This window comes from Neopelma chrysocephalum, unplaced genomic scaffold, assembly GCF_003984885.1.
Source record: "Neopelma chrysocephalum unplaced genomic scaffold, ASM398488v2 Primary Assembly neopelma1_345, whole genome shotgun sequence".
Taxonomy (NCBI): Eukaryota; Metazoa; Chordata; class Aves; order Passeriformes; family Pipridae; genus Neopelma; species Neopelma chrysocephalum.
The window spans coordinates 918,460-944,655 of NW_020898009.1; the positions used below are offsets into that span (position 1 = coordinate 918,460).

General features: G+C 51.6%; 1 protein-coding gene across 2 annotated transcripts in view; it reads right to left on the reverse strand.

The window, feature by feature from the left end:
- Positions 1-525: 525 nt before the first annotated feature.
- Positions 526-26,196, reverse strand: part of PTPRA (protein tyrosine phosphatase, receptor type A) — a 116,744-nt gene continuing 91,073 nt past the window's right edge. The window contains exons 3-23 of one of the 2 annotated variants that reach the window (XM_027705549.1): positions 24,609-24,687; positions 23,817-24,182; positions 22,083-22,100; positions 18,139-18,223; positions 16,956-17,029; positions 14,285-14,421; positions 11,976-12,066; positions 11,415-11,491; positions 10,468-10,504; positions 9,165-9,262; positions 8,930-9,049; positions 7,845-8,011; positions 6,593-6,728; positions 5,688-5,837; positions 5,471-5,564; positions 4,378-4,454; positions 2,910-3,044; positions 2,554-2,679; positions 2,042-2,193; positions 1,688-1,823; positions 526-897 (exon numbers count right to left, since the gene is read on the reverse strand). In XM_027705549.1, the coding sequence (XP_027561350.1) occupies positions 823-897; positions 1,688-1,823; positions 2,042-2,193; positions 2,554-2,679; positions 2,910-3,044; positions 4,378-4,454; positions 5,471-5,564; positions 5,688-5,837; positions 6,593-6,728; positions 7,845-8,011; positions 8,930-9,049; positions 9,165-9,262; positions 10,468-10,504; positions 11,415-11,491; positions 11,976-12,066; positions 14,285-14,421; positions 16,956-17,029; positions 18,139-18,223; positions 22,083-22,100; positions 23,817-24,182; positions 24,609-24,687 (2,430 nt within the window). In that variant the 3' untranslated portion in view covers positions 526-822. The remainder of the gene's footprint in view (positions 898-1,687; positions 1,824-2,041; positions 2,194-2,553; positions 2,680-2,909; positions 3,045-4,377; positions 4,455-5,470; positions 5,565-5,687; positions 5,838-6,592; positions 6,729-7,844; positions 8,012-8,929; positions 9,050-9,164; positions 9,263-10,467; positions 10,505-11,414; positions 11,492-11,975; positions 12,067-14,284; positions 14,422-16,955; positions 17,030-18,138; positions 18,224-22,082; positions 22,101-23,816; positions 24,183-24,608; positions 24,688-26,196) is intronic. The other variant, XM_027705550.1, reaches the window with a different exon arrangement.

The following is a 26,196-nucleotide window of genomic DNA, read 5'->3' on the forward strand; positions in this document are numbered from 1 at the left end:
AGCCCCAATCCCTGGTCTAAAATCTGGCCCCAAACTCACAGGCCTTTCCTTCAAGGAGCAAAAATTCTTTTGTTTTTCTGGCATTTGCTTTTTTTGGGGGTTGAAATCCCAACATTTGGGCACTACTGTGGCTGTTACAGTTTCCAAACCAGCAGCATGTCGTGGCCTGACCCTGAAGGAGGAAACTTTTTGGCTTTTCATACAAAAATAAGGATATTTATATATATACACACACACAGAATAAGCTTTTTTTCTTTTTTTTCCTCATTTTTTTTTTTTAAGAGCTGACCAGCAGAAAAATGTGAAACCATTTCCCTGCAGGTTTGGAAAAGCTTGTGCTGGTGGGGTTGTGGGGTTTGGGTTTTGTTTTCAGATGAGATCCAGGATATCTTTTTCTTCTTTTTCTTTTTTTTTTTTTTTTTTAAAAAGGCTTTACTCCCTCAAGGAAAAAAAAAAAAAAAGATTTACAAACAAAATAACAGCCTGTATCAACTCTCCAGAAGAGAGATGGTATGACAATATTAATCCAAACATCACGCTATTTAATTCCCCAATAAAACATTGGAAAAAAAGGAGCCAACAGTATCTGCACTAACACTTTGCTACATATAAAATCTCCAGCTAATATGAAGCTTATGGTACCAACCTCTAAAACAGTTAAGATATATACACATAGGTTTTTTGTTTGTGTTTTTTTTTTTTGAGGGGGAGGGTATATTAACAAACAGAATATTACAAAATATTAAAGAAGGCAACTCTTCTGTCATTTGTTTGGGGTTGTGTGTGGATTTTTGTTCCTGGTTTTTGTTGGTTTTTTTTTCTTCACTTGAAGTTGGCGTAGTCTGAGAAGGCGTCGATGTATTCCTGCACCACCTTGTAGCAGAATTCGTACTGTTCCTGTGGGATTTGGGAAGAGAACGGTGTTAGGCCAGGAAAATCCACACCTGAGGCATCATTTGATGGTTTGTGCTCTTTGGCAAGCTGGGACCACGCGTTGGTCAGGTGTCCTCAGCTGGATTCCCACCCGTGAGGGTCCCACCTCCTTTGTGACCCCCAAACCCACCCTCCTTGCTGAGGTGCCAACAGCAAAAGAAACTCTCTGCTTTCTGCTTCCTCTCTCAAGTCCTATTTTGATCCCAAAAGAGTTTTTTCCTACATCCCTGATCACCCTTGCAAACCACTCTGGCCAGACTTCATCCAGCCGTGCCTGCTCTAACCCTCCCTGTGTGCCCAAGGCTGTGCCACAGTGCCACTCCAGGACAGTGTTCCAGGTTCCTGGAGCCCATAAATATGGGACTGTGGTTGGGGATGTTTCCAAGGAGGCTTCTACAGCTCCTCTTAGTGCTCAAAAGGTGCTTGATGCCTTCAGCATCATCTTGCAGATGACTTAACAAGAGGAAGGGCAGACACCTCCTGGCACATCTCCATAGAATCATGGAATCCTAGAACGGCTTGGGTTGGGAAAGACCTTAAAGACCATCTCCAACCCCCTGCCATGGGCAGGGACACCTCCCACCAGACCAGGTTGCTCAGAGCCCTGTCCGACCTGGCCTTGGACACTTCCAGGGATGAGGAATCCACAACTTCCCTCATGGAGAGGGAAAACCTTGAACCAAGGAGGTTTCTGCTCAACACTGAGCCCCCAGCCCGCCCTTGCCGAGGTTTTGGTGCGGCAGGAGGCCCTTACCAGTGTCTGCACCATGTGTGGCCTCTGTAGTCTTAAACTCTTCACTGTCTGAAAGACGTCCAGGATCGCCTCTGCCTTCACCCTCTCCAGGACAGTGCTCAGCGCACAGAAGGTGCCCGTTCTTCCTGCTCCAGCACTGGGGAAGAGAAACCAGAAGGTGAAGGAAAACGCCTGTCCTGACCCCGTTGGCTTTGCTCAGGGCACAATCCATAAGGGAAGCACCGGAGAACTGGCAGAGCCAATGGTGCTGCCCCAGCCTCTCCCAGTATATCCAGGACGTGCTTTGGGGCTCTGACCATCTCCCAAGCTCCTGGTCCCTTTGGAAGGGGTGTCCAAGCTGCTCCAGCACTTTACCTGCAGTGCACAGTGATGGGGTGGTTGCCAGACTGCTGCTGCTGCTTCTGCACCGCCGCGATGATGTTGATCATCCCCTTCCCGTCCCCGGGGATCCCGACTTCTGGCCAGCCGTGGAAATGGAACTGCCGGATCTGCCGGCTCTTGTTCTCCTGGTGGGAGAGCACGGCTCGAGGTCAGGCACAGCTGGTGGGAGAGCTGCACCAAGGAACCCACCAGCTCGGGGCTTTTGGGAAAACCATCCGTGTGGGAAAGCTGCTGGTGGAGGGGTGGCATTCCCATGGCACGGAGCAGGGCAGGTGTGGGGAACGGGGAGCAGGAGGGAGGCTGGGTCCAGGTGGGAACAGGGACGAGGTGGAGGAGGGTGAGGGCAGGATAGGAACTCTCAGGGGTGTCATCACCCCTTTGGGATGACGGGGCGATGATGGGAGCGGAAGAAACGCCAGCAAGGGCTCATGGCAGCCAAACCCAGGAGCACCCAGAGCTCCCCAGGACAGAATCCAGACTCTCACCCTGGTGTTTGTCACCAGCAGGTCCCGCACTGTGTAGCTCTCACACTCCTCCTCTTTCTTCAGCTCCACAGTGATGTCTCCGTAGGACACGGAGCCGTCAGATGGCCAGTACTGGGCACACTTCTCCTGAGGAAGCATCACAGGGGGGAGACAGGGTGAGCACCCCGTATTTTTCCAAAGGGATTGGATAGAGGAGTCTTCTGGGGCCTGCAGCTGCCCAAAACCAGGTGGGATCCCAGACTCCCAGAATCACAGACTGGTTGGGGTTGGAAGGAACCTTAAAGACCATCTCGTTCCAAACCCCTGCCACTTCTTTATTTTGCTGGTGTTTGATGCAGCTGTTCCCGGGAGCTTACCTGGCCTCTCTCCTCCAGCTCTGTTAGCATCACTATGGAGCAGGATTTCCACTCCCAGATCATCCTCCAGAAGTCCTCTATCGTGTGCTGCAGCGGCCCTTGGCTGGCGATGTAGGAATCCTTCTGGCGATAACCCTGAAATTCGGGAACAGGGTTAGTGGTGAACAGGAAGCACCTGGATGCCAGGAGCAGCAGGAGGAACGCTCTTGGACATGGTTGGGTTGCCAAGCTGAGGGAGGATCATATCCCCTACTTTATCCATTCAGGGAAGAAGGATTTGGGTTTCCAGCCAGCCTAAGCAATATTGCAAACTCTGAGTGCCTTGCCTAAGCTCCAGGTATTCAGGTATGATTTTCACTGGGGAATTTTTGGAAGAAGTAAGCAAAACTAAAAGGAACTAGATGATCTTTAAGGTCCCTTCCAACCCAAACTGCTCTATGACCTATGGAAACCAGCAGGAAGTCTGGGTGACTCTGGCTCTTCCACAGCCACAAAGTGTTTCTGTTTCCAATCCCCTCCGAATGTTCCCCTGTGCCCTCACTGCAGACTGTGACTAAAGATGCTTCGTCATTTGGAGTTTGTCATTGAAGCAAAGTTCAGCAGAGGCAGGAAATTGAATCCTCAACCAAAATTGCTTATGTGTTTTGAAAGCTTTCTGCTCTGGAGGCACAACAAGGCAGCTGCTCCCGCAGCCAGAGCCACCCGCAGGGATGCAGCAGAGGAGATTTCAGGGAGCAATTAATTGGGGATGTTAGAACTGGGAATAAACTGGTTTTAGTGGATCAACCCACGGCAGTGATTGCCTTTTGGGAGAAAAAAAACCAACCCTGCCATTAGGAGATGAAAGTAGAAATCGGGCTGGGAAAGAGCAGGGTCTGTCACTTGGCCAGCACTGCATGAAGATAAATAGTCATCTGAGATGCCTCCCTGGAGCCTAAAGGATTGCTCAGGAGAAAAGGATGTGCAATCACTTACCTCCTCCCTGGAGTGAGGAAAGCACTTAACCTCCCTGCCTCCCCTCCTCCCATCACCCAGACAGGTATAATGGGATTGACCTGGTTTTCCTCAAGGGTTTTGGGATCGTGTATTGCTCCATTACCTAATCTAGCGGATGTTTTCTGACCAAACGACCAGTGCTGTGTCATTTCCATGGATATGTGCATGGATACACTTCTCCACAGCCATCAGCAGAGCCCAGAGGTGCAGAAAGTGTGCCCAGGACTTGGAGGCTCTGCTCAGGCTCCAGCTCTCCTCTCCCACCAGCCGTGGGACACGAGGAGCTGGGAATACCGAGGGGTTTCTTGGAGACAGAAACCGGCACCATCCGGTGACACAAAAGCAAAGTCAAGTGGAAGGAGCCTTACAAAACTCAGAGAAGGAGTGTTTGGGACAAATCCTTCCCCCAGGAAGCAGCCTGAGGTGAAGTTTCCACCGGGAGAAGATGGAGAGGGGAGTAAAGAAGACTCACGTCAATGAAGGAAGCGTTTACGTAGTCCGTGTTCTCTTCACCTCTCTTCACTGGAATGATTACTCGGTTGAACTCATCTGAAACAGAACAAAATGATCTGAGATTTGGGGAACTCCTTCAAATCACAACTCCTGGATAACCAGCCTTTAGCTGAGAAGTCACCAAGGGCTAAGTGGGAGACAGATAAGGGAAGGGGAGCCCTGTGCTTACAGCACCTGGCTGGGACAAGGACAGTCAGCTCCACCCTCTGTCATGGGGATGGAGAAGGGGATGCTGAGCACTCCAGAAGGACCTGCTCAGCACTGGGACTCCCTTCCCCTCGAGGCAGAAAGCCTTGGCAGCAGAAACCAGCTGGCAGGGCCACACACAGCTGGTTGGCCATCTGTCCAGACAAATCTGGGGGATCTCCAAGGATGGAGACTCCTCAACCTCCCTGGGCAACCTGTGCCAGTGCTTGGTCACTCTCACAGTCAAAATGTGTTCCCTGACGTTCAGAGGGACCCTCCTGTGTCTCAGTGTGTGCCCGTTGTCCCTTGTCCTGTCACTGGGCACCACTGGGAAGAGCCTGGCTCCATCCTCTCTGCACCCTCCCTGCAGGTGTTGAGGGACTTTGATGAGACCCCCAGAGCCTTCTCTTCTCCAGGCTGAGCTGTCCCAGCTCCCTCAGCCTTTCCTCACAGCAGAGGTGCTCCAGTGCTTTCCCTGGGCTCTCTCCAGTCTGTCCCTGTCCCTCTGGTACTGGGGAGCCAGAACTGGACTCAGTGCTCCAGGTGTGGCCTCACCAGTGCTGGGCAGAGGGGCAGGATCCCCTCCCTCGACCTGCTGGCACTCTCACAGCCCAGGACACCACTGTCCTTTGTCACAAGGGCTCGTTGCTGGCTCAGGGTCAGGTTGGTGTCCACCAGGACCCCCAGGTCCTTTCCTGCCAAGCTCCTTCCCAGCTGGGTGGCCCCAGCACAGACTGGTGCCTGGGGTTGCTCCTCCCCGGGGGCAGGACTTGGCACTTTTCCTTAAGGAACATCATGAGGTCCCTGTTGGCCCGTTTCTCCAGCCTGACTCCTGTCCCCACACCCAGCAGACAAACCAGCCTTACATGGAATTATCTGAAGCACCCTGTTCTTCTTCATGTTTGCTGGCAAGTTGCCCGTTCTCATCTTGTCGTTCTGGATTTTGATTGAAGTGAGCTTCTGCAGGGGAAGGAGCAGAGCAGAGGCAGGTTTCAGAGCCACCCACAGCCAGGCAAACACGTGCTGGTCCCCGTAGCCCAGCACCATCCCACCAGATCCCACCAGGACAACAGCCACACTCACCTTAAACTCCTCTTCCAGCCCGTTGCTGCTGGTCCCTGGCACTTTGTTGTAGATCTTCTGGAGGTGGATCTCTAAGGAGGTCACCTCCAGCTCTGTGTCACCGTAGAGATAGTGCTCCAGAAGTGCTTGGTATATAAACACATACTGCATCTGCAAGGGTTGCAGGGAGAAGCCGTCGGTCCCTGTTCCATGCCCAGGGAGCACATCCTGGTGCCCGTGCACATGTTGGATGTAATCCCACCACCCTACTGCCCCCCTCTGTTCTCTGGGCACCTGGTGCCCCCCTGAGACCCTAGGAAAGTGAGGGACAATCTTCCTGCCACTAAATGGGGACTGGGACCTTATTTGCTGCACCAGGCAAAGCTAAAGTGACCCAAAATGTTCTCCAGGTCTGGAGAAAAGGAGGCTCAGGGGGGACCTTCTTTCTCTCCACAATTCCCTGACAGGAGGGTGGAGCCAGTGAGGTGTCAGGCTCTGCTCCCAGGGAACAAGGGACAGGATGACAGGAGATGGCCTCAAATTGTGCCAGGGGAGGTTTAGGTTGGATATTGGGGAAAACGTCTTCATGGAAAGTGTTGTCCATCCCTGGCACAGCTGCCCAGGGCAGTGTTGGAGTCCCCATCCCTGGAGGGATTTAGAAGCCGTGTGGATGTGGCACCTGGGGACATGGGTCAGTGGTGGCCTTGGCAGTGCTGGGGGAATGGTTGGACTCAGTGGCTTTAAGGACCCTTCCAACCTAAATGATTCCATGGTTCTGGGAAGGGGATTAAAAAGGGCAGGAGCCAGTAAAGGGTTCACTTGACCCAAAATGAGGGACGATGCTCAACCCTCATGCAGGCTTTGGCTGAGCGATGGAAATCCAACCCCAGAGCAGAGCCCAGGAGGAGTGGCAGCCCCACACTTACGTCTGTCTGTACCATCTGGCAGCGCTGAGCCCGGATCCGGCTCACGAAGCCGTAAACATCCACCTTCCTCTCCGCGTGCATCATGTCCAGCATGGCATCGATGACGATGAAAGTGCCCGTGCGCCCCACCCCGGCACTGCAAGGCAAGGGACAGCCCTGTGAGGGCAGCGGGCCTGGGGGCCCTTGGAGGGCAGCCAGGAGCGAGCCAGACACTCCCAATCCCTGAGCAAACACCTCAACGCCTGTCTGGGAGATGGGAGAGGTCCTGGTGTTCACTGCACTCCGGGTTTGGCAGCTTCTCCAGTGACCGCAATGGAGTGTGTGACAGGCTGGGAGAGCTGGGGGTGTTAGCCTGGAGAAGAGAAGGCTCAGGGGAGACCTTAGAGCCTCTTCCAGTGCCTAAAGGAGCTCCAACAGAGCAGGACTTTAGGGTGGTGAGGCCCTGGCACAGGTTGCCCAGAGGAGCTGTGGCTGCCCCATCCCTGAAGTATCCAAGGCCAGGTTGGACGGGGCTTGGAGCAACCTCGGATAGGGGAAGGTGTCCCTGCCTGTGGCAGAGGGTTGGAATGAGACAATCTCTAAGGTCCAGAGTCCTAATAGGCTGCCTGTTCCTACCAGCTGCCTGATGCTCCATCCACTCAACCTCCACCACACGAAGATGAGCCCATGGGGAAGCCTTGGCTCTGTGCTGGGAACTCAACCATTAAGGAGAAGAAGTATGAGGCCAGCAGACACTGTGGGAAGACACAGCCCTTGTGCCAGCTGCCTCACAAGAAAGAATGAAAGATGGACTTGGGAGGTTGTAAATATGACCATCTTGGCCTTTAACTGTGGGGCTTCCCCATATTGAAATGTGGAAGCTTCTGTGGCTCCCTCAGGCTTGCTGAAACCATTCCACATGAGGCCTAAGACCACAGTCCTTGCTCCAGGCATGGTGTCAGCTCAGTACTGCCTTCTAACAAGGGGTGCTGTCCTCTTGTGCCTGGAGAGCCAAGGTGCAAAGCTTGGTTCACTCAGCATCCAACCAACCCAAATAACCCCTCAAGATGAGCTGCACCACAACCACATCACTGATCCCAAGAATTTCCTTCCATTCACGTGCATTTTTTTGAATGTTCCTGTGGGGAACATCCCTGTTTAACATAGGAAAGTTGAATAAAGATAATAAAACAGTCTTGACTGAAACCAAAAATTCCTTTTAAACAGGAAGTGCTTTCCCAGGCGACCGAGGTCAGCTGTGAGCCCGACTCACCTGCAGTGCACCACTATGGCTCCTGCATACTGGGGATTGCAGGTCTTCACCTTCTTCAGGAATTTCAGCATCCCGATGGGGGTGAAGGGGACCCCGAAGTCGGGCCAGCTGGTGAAGTGGAACTGAGTCACCAGGCGCTGGGGCTTCTTGTTCGTGACGTCCCCCACCTGAGGGGAAACGGGTACCCAGGTTAATGACAAACCCCCGGGTTCCCTTTCTTCCCCCAAAATCAAGGGCAGACAGGAAGTTAAAGCCCTGAGATGGAGCTGGATGGCTTGAGAAGCAGCATCCACAGCTGAAAGGACTGGGATCAGTCTCTGACCCGGGCTCTGGGAGAGATTAGTCTCTGAGAACATGACATTTTAATCATCCAGCACCACATCCCACATCTGAGGGCTGCAAGATGCCAGCCTGGCCCTGGCTGGGGCTCCAACCTGGCAGCAGCCGCCACATTTCATTCCCAACAAGCTCAAACAGAAGCTGTTGCTCCATCCTTTCCCACTCCTTTGCCCACAGGATCCTTGTATTTAAGGCAGGGGTGGAAACCACCCATTTCCAGGCCGGTGGAGTGAAGGATGAGGCTCAGGAAAATCACACTCAGGGTCCAGACAGGTTTTCAGGCACCAGCTCTTCCTTGCCTGCCTCTGAGAGCAGCAGGAAAACAAACAGAGCGACCAAACCACCCAGAGTCTCCTTGGAGGACAAGGAAATGTGGTGACAGATGGGAAAGCAATCAAACCCAACGCACACGGAGCTGGATTTTGTCTTGGCTCGTGGGATAAATCTGATTATTTGCAGGCATTAAGTGTCCGTGGGTGAGAGCAGGAACCAAAACTTGTATTACAGGATGGAATTTCAGCCTTGGCATCCATCAGCTTCCCTGTTCTCAGTACCAGCCACACTGGGAATGGGCTCCCAGGTGTTTAAGAGGAATAAATTCTTAACACTCTGGTTAAAAGTGAATGGTGGGGATCATTTCACCCCAACTCTAATCTCACAGCACCTTGGAGGAGCATGGCAGCACCTTTGGGATGCCCAGTGTGGAGAGGGGAGGGATTGATGGGATGGGAGATGAGCCCTGGCACCTGTTGGATGCAGAACTTCCGCACGGTGTAATCCACCAGGACTGTCACGTCCTCCACGGACACCCGGATGTTCCCGTATGTCCAGCAGCCCTGATCCGGCCAGTACTGGGCACACTTACACTGTGGGGAGAGAAAACAGGTGCAGGTGAGCTCTGGACCCTCACAAGCCTGGGAATGTCTCCAGGACACGCCCATGGGCACGAGATTCCAGCCCATGGAGCCCTCTGGCACTCACCTCTTTCCTCTCTTTCAGGTTGGTCACCATGACAATTGTCGCTGTGTTTTGCTCCCAAATCATCCTCCAAAAATCGTTCACTGTCTCTTCCTTTGGTCCTGAGGGGAAGGTAAAACGAAATGTTGTCTTTGGGATCAACTCCCCACGATTTGGGATTAAAACCCAGCGTGTGAGGTCACACGGCGTGGATGATCCATCACATTTTTTGCCAAGAGATGCCAGCACAGGAGGTGCTTTGATGTCTGGACATGTCTGACCCAAGGAATAATCCTATCACACAGTAGCTGGGATTTTTGGTTAAGTTTTAAGAGCAGGAATTCCATTTTTAGCTGGAGAAGGGGAAATCAGACAAACAGAACATGGAAATGACTTTCCCAAGGTCACCCAGGGAAATCGTGGCCGTCTCAGAGTCCGCAGAAATCCTACCCTGGGGATCTTGGCCTTTAACCACGGGATCCCATTTCAACGTGGCACAAGGATAGTTCCCTGCTGCCTGCCAGACATGGAGCTAACTCAGCCTGGACTCCCTTGCCAAGCCTGAGGCTGAGGGTGAGGCAAGGGAACAGCAAAGCCAAAGCTTAACCTGAGCCTGGAAGTGCTGGTGGACCTGATCCAGCCTTCCCTCTCCAGGAAGAGCCAGGGAAACTGGCTGGTAATGCTCTGACCCACTGGCCAGTCAAGAGTGGAAATACAAAACACTCCCATGGGCAGGCAGCACCCTGTTGTTGACAGGAACCTCTCTGTGAGTGGGAATCTTGGTTTTAGGGATGTGTTTGGACTTCTGAAGACCACAGGGACATTTCTCTCCGCCCCATCCCTGAATTGTTCAAGGCCAGGTTGGATGGGGCTTGGAGCAACTTGGTCTAGTGGGAGGTGTCCCTGCCCATGGCAGGGTTTGGAACGAGATGATCTTTAAAGTCCCTTCCAACCCAAACCATTTCATGATTCCATAATTTGGGGAACTGAATTAAGCAGCTCCCTGGCAGTATCTCCAGAGGTCACACCACCTGCATGGTGGGCCGGGGTGGAAGGACAAGGCTCAGGGCAGAAATGCTTTGACACCCTCCAGCAATGGGTATATGGCACAGGTTAAGACTTCTCTTCCTCTCCCAGCACATCCAGAACTGATCTTTGACTGGCAAAACCATTTTGGGAACAAACTGTGGGACCAGTCAAGCCTCCTTTTGACCAGAGGAGCTTGGCAAGATGCTGTGCTGTGGTTAGAGTGGCACAGCTTCACTGAGCAGAGGGATCCCAGCCCAGTTGCCACCCACCAGGGCTACAGGAATAACCAGGAATTTACCTTGTGCAGCAATGAACTTGTTTTTCTCTTGGTACCCCTGCAGAGAAAAAGAGAAAAAGGAAGAGAAATGAATATTTGTCCAACACAAGAGTCACAAAATGCATCTACATCAGTAACAAACAGAACCAGCACCTGCTCTGCTGCTCATTCCTCCACGTGCAGAGAAGGGGCTGCAGCCTTCCAAGGGGAGGAACAGCACTGACAGTGGGGCAGAAATAATGTAAAATCCCTGTGCAATAGGCAGTTTTTCCAAAGGAACACTCCTCACACTCACATGATGCAGGAATGACCCCACTCGTTGGCACAAGGCACTAATGAAGTGGTACCTGACAGCTCTTCCACTGGGATCAGACTCTGCATCCAGAGCATCGTGTGAAAATCAGCACTAATCCCTGGGAGAGGAGGCTGTTGAGCTTATGGGGATTGATTTTGTGTATTTTATATACTGGGAAGGAAAGGAAAAAGCTCTTTTGGGTCTTGCTTTGCTTCATGTGCCCCCCCGTCTCTCATGTGACCCTTCCATCTTATTTGAGCCACACGGTGACAACCACACAGGACCCATCTCCTCCCAGGAGCAGAGCAGGGCAATGTTGCTTCCATTTCAGCTGGATTCCTTGATTTCTTTTTCATCCCCTTCCCACATCCAGCCCTGCAAACTGGGAAGTAACTGGCCATGCTTTTCAGGGACTTAAAAGCTGTGTGGATGTGGCACTTGGGGACATGGGTTAGTGGTGGCCTTGGCAATGCTAGAGAATGTTGGACTTGATGATCTCAGAGGGCTTTTCCAACCTAAATGATTCTTTTGATTCATCAGCTGCTAATCACAAATCCCCAGCTGCTGCAGGAGTGGTTCCCAAGCCCTTTGCAAAGGGCTTGGTGGTGGGACCAGGCACCACCGGCCAGGGCAGAGCCAGTGGGGATTCTCCCCTTCAAATCCCAAAACTCACATTAATGAAGGAGGCGTTGATGTAGTCGGAGTCAGGAACCCCTTCAACAGGAGTCAGGTGAACCCTGGAATGATCATCTGGAGGAAAATGAAAACCCAGCATTAAAAACAAGCCCCTCCATGCAGCTGGTACCTGGCACAGTGAGAAAGCCACGTGTCAGAGCAGCGCCTGCTCTCACTGGCTCCCACGAAAAAACGCCTGTGTGCCCCCAAATTCTTCTTGCTCAAGCCTGGAGAGGTGCTAGACCTTGCCTAAAGGAAGTTTTTCTTCTGCAGAGTGCACACCTGGGGACACCCTGAGCCAGCCCACTGCCCAAAGCCACCAGACAAGAGCTGTCCCTTTGGGCATTTCCCATGTGCTTCACTCTCCACGGCCTCCTGGCTGCTGATGGCTCCGTGGAGCTCCTCCTTTCAGGTATCTAAAGCTAAAGCAGACACAGCCACCCACCTGGGAGGTGAAATGACCTCAACCATGCCCCTGTCTGTCCCAAAATCAGGAATGGGGAGCCCCGGCAGGAGCACTGGATGTGCTTCCCCCCACCCAACCAGCTCCGATACCTACAGGGCAAAATGTTCACGTATCTGTTCTTCTCCTTGTTCTCCTCCTTGGAAGCAGCTTCACACGTGGCCTGTATGGGACACGCTGGGAGAGCCTGAAATGGCAGAAAAAAAGGGTTCTCCGTGATCTCACAGCACAGCAAGAACCACAACATGCTGGCACATGCTACATCTGAGCATCCCGTCCCTCTGGATACGTCCCCACCACCAACATCCCTCACCTCCACTCCAGCACCAGCTCCTCCTCCCCACCGAGCTCAAAGTGACCATTTAAATAGCTGGGCTGGACCAGAGAGAGCAAATCCTTTTGGAAAAGAGATATCTGGCTCTCTGGATCCATGAACACGAGGTGGCAGCAAAGCCTCCAGCTCCAAACCCACCCGCGAGCACCGAGGAGCTCATTTCTGCCGGCGGAGGCTCCCGCTGAGATTTCCTCATTAACAGTGCTGCTAATTGTGACCTGATTAAGCCCCCATCGCCTGAGCCCACCCAGTGATGGGAAGAAACACCCACAGAGGGGTTTTTTCTTCATCCAGCAGCACCTGGGACCTTTGGTTGGGGGTGCTGGGGTGACAAGTGACACTGTCCCAGGGTTTCACACTCAAGCACAGGAGGTGCTTCCCCAGCCTTGTTATTCCACATCCTCATTGAACAGCAAAGAAGAGAGAACGTTCTGGAGGTGTTCACCATCCAGCTGACAGCCTGGGAACGGAAATCTTCAGGGCCATCAGGTATTTATAAACCAAAAAATCTCCCTCCCTGGGCACTCACTGCACCTATTTGGTTTCATCGAAGCGCAGCCAGGAAGGGGATCAAGTTGTGCAGCAGCTGGACAAAGTCCAGTGGCTTTTTTTTTGACCTTCTCATCATCCTCATAGGGCCATATCATGCCTTTGACCTGGGTCTGGAGCAGCAGGAGCAGCTGAGGGAGCTGGGGGGGCTCAGCCTGGAGAAAAGGAGGCTCAGGGGGGACCTTCTGGCTCTGCAACTCCCTGACAGGAGGGGGGAGCCAGAGGGGGTCGGGCTCTGTTCCCTGGGAACAAGGGGCAGGAGGAGAGGAAACAGTCTCAAGATGTGCCAGGGGAGGTTTAGCTGGATATTGGAAAAATTTCTTCATGGGAAGTGTTGTCCAGCCCTGGCCCAGCTGCCCAGGGCAGTGGTGGAGTTCCCATCTCTGGAGGGATTTAAAAGCCCTGTGGATGTGGCACTTGGGGACATGGATCAGTGGTGGCTTTTGTAGTGCTAGGGAATGGTTGGAGTTGATCTCAGAGGGCTTTTCCACCAACCTTAATGATTCTACTCTATTCTATTCTTTCCTTTTCTATTTTATTCCATTTCTGTAATGCCAAGTGGAAACAGGTTTATCATCACAAGAAGCTGCAGAGCTCAGCAACGTCAAGAAGAGGTTGGAGCCATCTCAGAAGAGATGCTCTGGGATAAGCACAATACCTTAATTATTACTCAGAGCTGAAGGCCAAGCTTTGTCATACACATTGTCATCACTCTGTTTCAGGGTTAACAGCTCATTGAAATGAGATGGAGTCATTCCTGTTTCTCTGTCAGAGCTTTTGCTTTGGCTCTTTGTGGATTTAAGCCATGAGGATTGGGAGGAGAGAGGCAGAGCCTGGGAGGTAACCAGCAGGCAGGTAAGCTCTGAAAGACCCCAAGACATCCAGGACCATTCCTGAACCCAAAAAAAGGTAACCCTGTGGTGCTGGTTGCTAGAAAACCTCTGCTTTCTGTAGTGAGTGTGAAAGGGAGTGGCTTGTCCACCCTCACTGCAGATTCAGGGACAGAATTGGTCCTCCCACCTCACAGAATATACTGAGCTGGAAGGGACCCACAAGGATCATCCAGTCCAACTCCTGGCCCTGCACAGGACACCCCAACAATCCCACCCTGTGTCTGAGAGTGTTGTCCAAGTGCTCTTTGAGCTCTGGCAGCCTTGGGGCTGTGCCCACTGCCCTGGGGAGCCTGTTCAGTGCCCAACCATCCTCTGGGGGAAGAACCTTTTCCCGAGATCCAACCTAAGCCTCCCCTGACACAGCTCCAGCTGTTCCCTGGATCCTGTCACTGGTCACCAGAGAGAAGAACTACTTAGAATTATAGAATGGTTTGGGTTGGAAGGGACCTTAACGATTATCCAGTTCCCACCCCCTGCCATGGGCAGGGACACCTTCCACTAGCCCAGGTTGCTCCAACCTGGCCTTGCACACAAACCCCTGAGGACCAGGACCAGGTTGAATATCTGCATCCTAAGCCCAAATCCTGGACAGCCTGTGGGGCTGAAGGGCAAGAAGCAAAAGCACTCACGTTGAACTCCTCCCGAAAGAGCTTGTTGTCGTCTGCCATGCGCCGGTTGATCTCCTCCTCCAGCTTGTCCACGGGCAGCGGGGGGTACTTGCGGTTGGTGCTGGGGGAGCGGGCGAGCAGTGGCATGCTCTGGGGCTCTGCAACGACACCAGGAGTCAGAGGGACCCTCCCAGCTGCCCCCCGTGCCCAGCACTTGTCACCCACACCCAGGTGGGCGCAGGGACCCCGCAGACCTCGGGCCGTGCGCTTTTAGGGCCACTCCGTGTCCTCGCTATTCCCGTGTTTTCACAGAGCCACAGAATGGTTTGGGGTGGAAGGGACTTTAAAGATCATCCAGTTCCACCCCCTGCCATGGGCAGGGACACCTTCCACTAGCCCAGGTTGCTCCAAGCCCTGTCCAACCTGGCCTTGGACACTTCCAGGCCTTTTGCTCTTCCTACGTACAGTGCACGAAGTCTGACAATCCCCTGCAGTGCTCCAGGCTGGGGGCAGAGTTGCTGGAAAGTTGCCTGGGGAAAAATGACCTCAGCAACAGCAGCTGAACGTGAACCAGGTGTGCCCAGGTGGCCAAGAAGGCCAATGGCCCCTGGTCTGTGCCAGCCCTGGTGTGTCCCAGCCCCAGGGCAGTGCCCGTCCCTGTGCTGGCACTGCTGAGGCACCTCCAGCCCTGGGGGCACTTCTGGGACCCTCAGACAGGAGAGACATGGAGGGGCTGGAGCGTGTGCAGGGAAGGGAACGGAGCTGGGGAAGGGGCTGGAGCAGCAGGAGCAGCTGAGGGAGCTGGGGGGGGCTCAGCCTGGAGAAAAGGAGGCTCAGGGGGGACCTTCTGGCTCTGCAACTCCCTGACAGGAGGGGGGAGCTGGGGGGGGGTTAGGCTCTGCTCCCAGGGAACAAGGGACTGGAAGAGGGGAAACGGCCTCAAGCTGTGCCAGGGGAGGTTTAGGATGGATACTGGGGCAAATTCCTTCATGGAAAGGGCTGTCTATCCTTGGCCCAGCTGCCCAGGGCAGTGGTGGAGTCCCCATCCCTGGAGGGATTTAAAATCCCTGTAGATGTGGCACTTGGGGACATGGGTCAGTAGTGGCCTTGGCAGTGCTGGGTTAAGGGTCGGACTTGATGATCTCAGAGGGCTTTTCCAACCTAAATGATTCTGTGATCCTCTGAAAATGAACACCCTGGGATCAAGCTTTACACCGACAGGGCAATGAGGAGCAAGTCATCAGTACTGGGGGTGGAGACCACTTCCCTTTGAATGTGAACCTCCCCCTCACTCTCATGGCAAGTCTGGCACCATCTCAGTGACACAATTCCCAGGAGGGCACAGCAAAGGCAGCTGTTGCTTGTGTTCCTCAGCAAAGCCAAGAAAGGCCACGTGGGGGTTACACCAACACAGCTGAGGGTTTATGAAGTTCACACCTCGGTTTACAGTGATGGAAAACGGGCAGGGAAGGCCTTTAGCAGCCAACACGGGAAAAAAAAAGGTGCTGAAATTCAATTAGTGCTTCTCAGAAGGTGTTTGGTTTATGTGAAAGGAGCTCTGAAAAGCATCTGAACTGAGTTTAAGAGGTGGTGGATCCTCTTCAGCTCTTATTTAGGTGACTACATGTGAATGGAGATGCCCAACTTCAGACCCTCAGTGGGCAGCTCTGGCTCAAAGCTCAGGGGCAGAAGAGTTTAGACATTACAGCAGGTCTGCACAAGGCTTTACAACTGCATTTCTGCATCTTCAAGAGGAACAAAAAGGTTTTATAATGAAAAACCAGTGTATTCGCTGCTTACTCCTGGAAATATTAGTTTGGTGTCTACAGTTTGAAGATCTGAGTTTTAATGAGACATCATCCTAATTTAAAAGGGTAAAAGGATGTTTAGGTATTCTCCAAAGATGTGTTGTTTCAAGAAAGGTTCTCATTTGAGTCAAAGAGATCCTGTGAAAACTTGAGGGCACGTGAGTAGTTTGGTGCTGGAAGTGATCACCCATCTTAAAACATCAACCACGTGAGGGCAAACGTTTGGTCACTGGAATGAAAGGTGGGAAATAATTCTTCATTCTACAAAAGTTTGCCAAAATCATGGAAAACACAGAAAAATCAGACCAGGGACCAAAGGAAAATGTAAATGAAAAAATACTTGCCTACAAAAATATGAGCTGGGAGAAAAAAGCCCCCTCGGTTCCCAAATGTTGTCACTACACTGGGCAGGGGACCCTGGGAAGGGTCTGGAGCACCAGGAGCAGCTGAGGGAGCTGAGGGGACTCAGCCTGGAGAAAAGGAGGCTCAGAGGGGACCTTCTGGTTCTGCAACTCCCTGACAGGAGGGGGGAGCCGGGGAGGGGGTTGGGCTCTGCTCCCAGGGAACAAGGGACAGGAGGAGAGGGAACAGCCTCAAGCTGTGCCAGGGGAGGTTTAGATCAGATATTGGGGAAAATTTGTCCATGGAAAGGGTCGTCCAGCCCTGGCACAGCTGCCCAGGGCAGTGTTGGAGTCCCCATCCCTGGAGGGATTTAAAATCCCTGTGGATGTGGCACTTGGGGACATGGGTCAGTGGTGGCCTTGGCAGTGCTGGGGGAACTGGATGGTCTCAGTGGTCTTGCCCAACCCAAATGGTTCTGTGATTCCCTGAACAAAGCTGATTCCTCTGTGAGATGCATTGTTGCTCCCCACCGTGGGCCTCACCTGTATCATCCGTCCGGCCGTTGGACAACCGAAAGGAGTTGGAGTGACTCCCTGCCTGCTTGTATTTCTTGAACCTACCAAAGAGAAGGGAGGGGACACGTCAGTCAGAGCCCAGGTCACCTCCTGGAGGAGAGGTGCAGGAGCCCCTGCTCCCTGGGCTGATCCAGCAAAGCACACAAACCCCGGGTCGATCCGTCCTGCAGCAAAGCCCTTCTCCATGTGCTTTTAACTTGGAGCAGCTGCTCGCTCTCCCTCTGCCCGGAATTAGGAGTTTTGCTGAATCACTGGGCAGGCAGCAGCGAACAGAAACCCTTTTCTTGAGGGCTGGAAGCCAGGTGGGAAGGGCTCAAAAGTCTGCTGCTGCTGCTGAACTCCTGAGGCAAAACTCTCCTCAGGTTCACTGCTGTGAGAGCAGGCCTGGAGCCAGGAGACGAAGGGAAGTTTTCCACTGCTGAGGAAACAGGGTTTTTTTTGGGTTTCTTTTTCAGACTTATTTAATCACCGAACTGGTGAGTAAATTAAAATGTTTACTGGAGGTGAATAAACACCTTCTTCTAACTCCCAGGAGCTGGGAATGCCGCATTTTCAGCAAGCCAGATGCTTGCATTTTTAAAAATGAACCTAATAAGGCCTTTTTTGTGCCATAATTCCAATTACAGCACCACCTAACACTCCTCATAAGCTCCAGCCATGCACTACCTTGCACTGGAAGATACACAGACATGATGTGTAGGTTTGGTACCCAAGGCAGAGCTTGGCTTTGGATGTTGGATCCTGTTTGATATCATTATGGGAATCAAGGAATAACACATGCAAAGGACTTTCTAGCTTGAGTGCTGTGTTCAGCCTCCTTGGATTACCCAATCCATCACCCTTTGCCCCACAAGGAAACCTTATCTGCTTTTACCTTTGCTGACAGGACTTTTAATCTACCCTAAATATGATATTTTGAGTAGCAGAACAAGAATTCCCCACATGAGGAGCAGCTTTGTAGAGAAAGGAATAAGCAGCATTGCCTAGATAACCCCAAATGTAATTTTCATTCACTGTCCTTACAGGTTTCTTTTCCAAAGCACCAGCTGTGTCAGCCTTTAGCTTGGAAAACAGCACAAAAGGCTCATTCCTGTTCATTCAGGAATTATTTCTGTCAAAAAAGGGGATTCAGCATTAAAGCAGCTCTTACCTCAACATGTACAGCACAATAATAATAAATACTATGACTAGAAGGGAAGACAGGGCCACCATCACAGCTATAATTGGAGTCTCATCTGCAAGAGGAAATGAAAGGTGTGGTTATGCACATTGAAAAACACCCAGAGCCATCATTTAACGGGGCTGACTTCTACAATTTGTGCTTGAAAAACAATTACAATGACGATACTAACAACAAAAATAATAATAAATAGCATTAAGTGATGTTATGTTTCTTCAGTCTGAGAGTAAAGGCAGAAACAGGACCTGAGTGAGCGCTCCCAGCTCAGATTAACACCTGTAACCACCACTCAAAACACCTCAGCCTTCTCCAAGAGTTGGTCACTGTGGAATTGTGACCTTGCAGATGAAAACAGTGACTGAGGAAGTTGGGACTGGGCTGTTTCAGGGGTTTCTTTTGCACAACTGAACGTGCACGTGGTGCAGCCACTGGCAGAAGTTTCCTCTGTCCCCTGGGGATCCACAAAGTCTTCTGCCTGAGACTTCAGGATCCATAGAAGATCCTAACAGGTCCATGAGTTTGGTATAACATGATAAAGAACTGTATAATAACACAGGTGAAAACTGTGGCCTTTGTAAGATCCCACAGATACTGCATTTGTGAAACCACTGTGATTCTGCTTCCAGTTCCCTGTCAAACAGGACAAGAGGGCAAAGCTTCCCCCTGCACCTGGGACCTGAACATCTCCAGGCTGAGGTTTGGTCTGGACCAGGCTGCCCAAAGAAGCTGTGGCTGCCCCTAGATCCCTGGAAGTGTCCAAGGCCAGGTTGGATGGGGCTTGGAGCAACCTGGGCTAGTGGAAGGTGTCCCTGCCCACGGCAGGGGTGGAACTGGATGGTCTTTAAGATCCCTTCCAATCCAAACCATTCCACGATTCTATGATCATAGAATAATCTGGGTTAGAAGGGAACTCCAAATACCATCTAGTCCAACTCCTTACTCTTTCCCCCCTGGAAACACTGAGTTTGGAGAGCAGGAGGTGTCAGACACCCCACTGTGCTCTGCACTGCAAGGCCACCGAGTGGGATTTCATTTGGCTCCTATAGAGAAGGCACCACACAATTCCCTTGCACACACACTTGGATTAGCCACGTCTGAAACATTCCCGTCCTCCAGGACCCACAACAGATTTTTTTTTTCTTTTAAAATGAGCCATTTGTAACTTGTCCTGGAGGTCAGTGGAACAGTGGAGCAAATCACCCAGACGGGTTGAAAGCCAAGCAATGCCAACCAGAGAGGAGAATGGCCCCGAAGGGAGTTTTTGCAGATAGATGTGGATGCCAGCGATGCCAGCTGGGGTTATTTTCCTTTTCCATGAACTCCCTCAATCTGTATTGGCCACTGCACCACATCTACATGCCTTGCCCCACAAGGCTGCAGGGCATGACTCCCCTCTCCACCTTCTGTGCATCCATTTCCCTGCCAGGGCAGATTCCTGCTCCATGTTTCTCAGCAATTTCAGCCAGCAGATTTTTTTTTAGGTGGGATTTATTTTGTCCATCTCTGAGCTCTGGTTGTATTTCTGCATTTGTCCCTCTGTGTTGTGAGCTCTGGGAATGTTCTTCTGACCAAAAGATTTGATTTCCGTGTAATGACCTGAAGGCAGTGACCTGGCATGGCAAATTAAAAAATTAAATTATCCTGGTTTTGCATGTCTTTGCTCTTTCCATCTGCTGTCCAAATGCAACTCCCCCAGCCCAGCTGCAAAAAGTCAAGGAATTTATCGGGAATTCTGCCTCCTGCAAACTTAATAGGTGCTTGAGCCTTGGCATTCCTCACCTCAAGGCTTCCCAAAAGCAGGATCAGGAAGGTAAAGCAACCATGGAGGGTCTTGGCTCAACCACAGCCAGTCCTGGCCTCTCCCATAACGAGCTCCTACTTGAGACTTCCGACCACAACCATCACCTCCATCCTGGCTGCAGGAGTGGAAGGATTTTTTTGCCTTCCCAAATCCTGTGGTGTTATGCCCACACCACACACCGTTAGACCACTTTTCCTGCCCTGGCTGGAGTTAAGCTCAGCCTAACCGGTGCTAAGCCGGGGCCGCTGCGGCAGCGGTGGTTGGCAGGAGAGGTGATTTATGGGCAGGGGTGGCTCTGGCACAGGATGCAGGGAGTCTGCAGGGTTGGGGGGGTTGATTTGCAGCCGTTCTTTCGACACATCTGGCCGGGATGGGACGAGTTGGAGCTTTCCCACCGCGGTCTCCAAGAGCCGGAGAGCTGCCAGGCCCACCCAGCACAGCCCAGGCAGGAAACAACCTGGAGGGTCCCCAGCTGCTCCTTCCTTCCCCAGCCAGCCCTGGGGAGCAGTGCCAACCCTCCCACAGCTCCTGTCCTGCTCCAGCCTCAGCCCCAGGGGTTTCATGCTGGCAGTTCTCTTGGAAAAGGGACAAGGACTCAACCCTCTGCTTCCGCAGACCTGCAGTGCTGGAGGCCTGGAAGGCATCAGGATGCTTAAATCTTGTCCTGGCATCTCTGAGGAGGCAGTAAAGCATCTTCTGGTGCTGGAGATCGTGTCCCAGCTGGAGGCAGATGTGCTCTATAGGCTGTTCCCCAAATGTCCCACAGACCCAGGAGCGGCTGCACACCAGAGAGGGACAGGGATGAGCAGCCTGTCCCTGCCAACATCTGCCCAAAAACTCAAAGAATCATGGAATGGTTTGGACTGGAAGGGACCTTAAAGCTCATCTGATTCCACCCCCTGCCATGGGCAGGGACACCTTCCACCAGCCCAGGTTGCTCCAAGCCCCCTCCAACCTGGCCTTGGACACTTCCAGGGATCCAGGGGCAGCCACAGCTTCTCTGCCCAACCTGTGCCAGGACCTCTCCACCCTCACAGGGAAGAATTCCTTCCCAATATCCCATCTAACCCTGACTTCTGGCAGTGGGAAGCCATTCCCCCTTGTCCTGTCCCTCCATGCTCTTATAAAAAGTCCCTTCTTCATATTAGCAATATTAATGTAAATGTTGTTAGGAAGTCAGATTTATTCCCTTTTTTTTTGTTTGTTTCTTCGCTCTCAGGAACAGGGATGAACAACAGCAGAGACCACAAAATCAGACCTAAACCCTGCCAGATCCAAGGGAATTACACTGAGCCTTTCTGCAGCAGCTTAACCATCATTTTAAATGAATTCTCTCGGACCTGCATCCCTTTTATTTCCTCTGCTAAATGTGTTCTGACAGTAACTGCTGCAGAGCATCTGCCTGTGCCTCTGGACCATCAGCAGGATGGGGTGAGCCTGGCACAGAGAGGAGCACAACAGGAATGCCAGGGAGTTCACAAAGCTAAAACACCCATCAGAGCCTTGATGAAAACACACGGAGGCAGCTCATTCCTATAGGAAGCAGCCAGCCCTGCTGCACCTCTGCTCTGCCCGCTCCTGGAGTGCTAAAGCCATGACTAATTGCAAATATTCTGGTGGAGATGGCAGTTCTCAGAGCTGAGAGATGGAAAAATGTCCCTAAGTGCTGCTCTGTTACGAGAAATGGATTTGTGCTGCTGCTTGCCAACACAACGAAGGAGAATAATAATTATTCCCATCATCTGCAGAATGGGTTTGGATCAAATAGGGTAAGTCACAGTCAATAAAGACAATTCAGAAGCAAAAAAAAAAACAAAAGGAAATTTCCTGAATGGCTTCTTAGGCTTCGGTCATCCAACTCCAGGGACGTGCTGACATTTTCAGAGCACTCAGCAGGAACAATTTGTGTCTAACAGGACATGTACAAATTGGAATGGGATTGTTTAGAAAAGCCCAAAAGAAATTAGGATATCAGTGTGTCACCAGCTCTTTTAAAGAGCCTGAGGGGCTTTGTAAAAGAACATTTGGAAGTCCTAAGGAGAGGTCTCTAATAGCAGAACACCTCTGGAAATGTTTTTACTGAATAAAGAGTGATGAAATATAAAATTCTTACCTCTTCTGTCAGAGTTACCTGCAGGAAAAGAAAACAGAAGTCTCTTAGCAACAAAGAAATAAGACATTTTAATAAGTCAGGAAGGATCAAAGACCAAAACAGGAACAAATTTAGTAACTCTCATCATCTGCTTGTAAATCTTTCCTCTAAAACACCAGCTACAAAGCCAGTGTGTTAAATGAATTTCTGAGCAAGCAAAAAGGAACAAATCCCAGGTTTTTATCAGCAGAGCAGGGAGCTGCAGCTGAGCTTTAACATCGATAAACACAATTACTGCTCTTAATCGATACCATGGACTGTTTAAGCCCATAACCAGCAAGTCACTGGTGTAATTCATTAGCACTTAAATGTTAAGAGGTAACATTCCTGCATAATTTTAAAAGAGTGGCTGAGCCAAGAGTTCAATTAAGAGCAGCTGGGCTCAGGGATGGGGGTGAGGAGCTTCCAAGGAAAGCCTCTCCCTGCTGGGATGTCTCATCCAGAGGACACCAGAACAAACCCTTGCCAGTGGGAGCACAGCCCAGCTCTCCTGAGGCACCCTGTGGCCCTAATCTACGTGTGAAGAGCTGCAGCACAGGGCTGAGGACAATCCTGGTGAGTTGGAGGAGCAGGAACTGCCTGTACCTCATGAAGTTTATGTGTCACCTTCTGTCCCAGTCCCTCTCTTCAGCACCACTCAATTCTTCCAAGACTAATACCCACATTCCCTGTTAAGACTAATGGCAAGGGCAGCCCTAAAACTGATTTTGCTCCTTGACAAGTTGCTTGAAATAAAGAAAGAAGCAGGCTTGGTCACTTGTTCTGGGGACTGACACCAAGTGAGAAGCCACTTCTGGCCTTGACGTTACAATGGCCAACATGTCATGGCACACACCAAGGGAGTTCACCAAAACCAGTAACCTAAGTCACAAAAAAAGTAGTAAAGACACAAAAATGATAAATTCAGTACCCTCATTAGTAGACATTGTATTATAAAATCCACATATTAGCAGTACTTAAGGCTTTTGCCTCCATCTCTCAGTTTGAAGGCTACATTTATTCCAAGCTTGCCTCACGTGTGTATCTAAGGTTATGCTGCACCCCTTCTCTCTGCAAAAACAGGATTTGTGCTTGGAAGGGAGCTGGATGAGCTCAGGGATGGCAGAACACTGAGAAAGCTGGGTTGTGAACATCCTTCAGCCACATCCCTTCCTACATCAGTAACAAAGACAACCTCACTGCGGCTTCATGGGCTGTGGAATCTTTCCAAAGATTCCCAGAGGAAGAGGGCACACACATCTCACTGTTGATGTGCTGAGATGTCCAATATCCCTTGAGAAATCTGTTCTTAAGGAATAGGCACTTGACATCTCCCTGCATTAGCTCCACCATTATCTTCTTTGAGTGTTTTCTACCACACCACCGAGTCACCAATCCTGTTTTTCCACTAAATCCCACACTGCCAAGGCTTCTGCTACAAGGTCTAGCAGGCACTGCTATCCTACTGTTGCAACTCAGAGGCTGCCACCCCGCTGTCACAGGCAGGGACACCTTTCACCAGATGATCTTAGCCCAAACCCTTGGCAGGATAAACTGATCTGGGCTGTTCAGGAGTTATATTGTTTCATATCACCACAGAATTCGCCCCAAAAGTGTCTTCTCGCTCCATTTTGTTCAGCAAAACAAAAGAAGAGCAAAGAATCAAAGCCAGAGGCGGTGTGGCCTGGAGAGGCAGAGGTGGAGGAGGTGGCCTACCGTTGTGGGAGGCAGAAGAGGTCTCCTGTGTTGTCACCACCATACTGGAATTCCTCTCCGTCGTCTCTGCTTCCGTGCTGGGGACAGCGGAGTGTGGGGCATAGGGAGTCACGCTGGGGAGCAGGGAGGTGGCTGGAGGCACAGGCACGGTGGTCCCCAGGGTGGAGGAGGTGTTGAGGCTGCCAGTGGTGGCGTTGGGGGAGATCCTGGCAGCTGTGGTTGGAAGTGGCTTTGACGCCACGGTAGGAACAGTCCCCGGAGTGCTCATGTTGAGCCTGTTGGAGCTCGTCGTAGTCCTATCCTCAGGACCTGCTGTAGGAGCTTTGGTGGGGCTCCTGGGGGAGGTGGGCACTGTTGTGGGTGGCCCTGAGAGAGAAAAAGCACGAGGGAATCTCCATGAGATTCTTTCCTGTGACAACGGAGGGTTTAGACGCTGGAGATCCTTGTGACTGTAACCACAGGGATAAAACAACCAACAAATCCCGAGTGCAGGACAGGGAATGCTCTGCACAGCAGATGTAAACTTATAAGAGCAAGCACCTTGAACAGGTATTATGGTATCAAGGAGGCACAAACATCAGAGCCCCTGGAAGTGAGGATCAATATTTGCCAGAGGTAAAACCTGTGGGTCCCATTTGTGAGCACCTGCAGCCCATCACCCTCTTTCCAACACTTCACCTTACAGTTCCATGGAGGGCATGGAACATGGAGAGTAAGACACTGAGCATATGAGCTCTTACTCCTTTTCTCCTAAAGATGGGATAAAAGAGAGGAGACAGGAGCACAGTTTACCTGTTGTGATGTTGTTAGCACCTACACTTATCAGGCCACTTCCGAGCAAGAGGAGAAAGAACCACAAATCCATGTTGACCTGGAGGAGAAAGCAGAGAACAGTTACTTAAACCCTCATGAAACATCATCCCCAAGTAATTCAGAGTGGAGATGCTGCTGGGCATCTTGTAGAGCTGGAAGGGAGGAGTGAAGATGTGGCCTGAGTCCCTGCAGGATGTGGATGGGAAGGATTTGTGGGTATGTTCATAAGTTACCAGGGGGAGAGATCCCAGTCTGGTGGAGCAGCAAAGGTTACCAGGGATGAAGCAGGGAATGGGTGAACTGTGGGAGAGCACAAGAGGAACAAGCCAAGCACTAAAGACAAGCATCTGGTCTTAAAGAAAATTAATAAACTGTTCATATAACAGTCTGCAAATGACTGAACTTTGAGCAAACTCAAACCCAATATATGTGAAGACTGCGGCAAAGAGCCTTGATCCCAAATGCCCCAGAACTGGAGGCAGGGATGAAGGAGAGGTCAGTGCCCCTGATTGCCCCTTGCTCACTGACACCCTGCATGTTCTTGGGCAGGGGCAGAGCACCTGCACAAGGCCACTCTCAGCTCCATTCAAACCCTGTAGGGTTCCCTGCCCACGCAGATGAGAAAAACCCCACAAACAATCCAGGATGATGAGCCGCACACTCGTACTGTACGTCCTTCCCAGGAAACGTCCAGCTAAATTACAGGACGATGACATCAGTAAAACCCTTTAAAATACAAGGTTTTTATGGTGATTTCTTCCCTCTGGGGACCTCAGAAAGCTCCTGAGATATGGGTTATGGTTATCTCCTCCCAAACACCTACGGATCCAGAGGCTCAGGCGAGCGACGGGGAGACGCGAGACGTCACCGTGCTGGCCAGAGCAGAGCCCAGAGCTGCCAAGCCCCAGACCAGCACACAGCCCTGGGGCCTCCCAAGGATGGGCCAACATCCTTGCCTCTGCTCCGAGCCTGGAGAGGGCTCAGGGACAGCTCTGGTACGTGCCACGGGCCAGCAGCTGCCGCTCGGCTCTCCCGTCCTTCAGGCTTTTGTCATGTGTCCAGTTGCATCTCTAGGATCTCCTGGGAGAAGGCTGCGAGATCTCGCTGCCAAGTCAGCTTGACAGGCTGCCAGGGAAGGGTTTTATTCCCGATGCACGGCCTAACCCTCCCCCTCCAATACATCTCGTGTTGTTTGTGCTTGCTCTATTTATTTAAATCTGCTCCATCCAGACCCATCCCAAACTCCGGGCAGAAGGACAACACTGAAGTCATCCACGCGCTGGAAACGGTATCAGAAACACAAGGTCCTCCCACCCCACCCGGGAGTATCCTCCCACCAGCACCACCCACTTAACATGTTTTTCCTCCCCCTCTGAAAGAAAACCTGGCAAAAATCGACCTTACTCAGTGACCAAAAGGTCAGACAAACCCTGAACCAGAAGGAAACCAAGCTCCGGAGATAAGAGCTTTCCTTGGGCTCCCTCCATGGCCAGCCCTGCTGCTGAGAGCAGGGCAGGGCTTTCTCCAAGGGTCCCACTGGTGTGAGCAGCTGGCTTTCCAGAGGGTT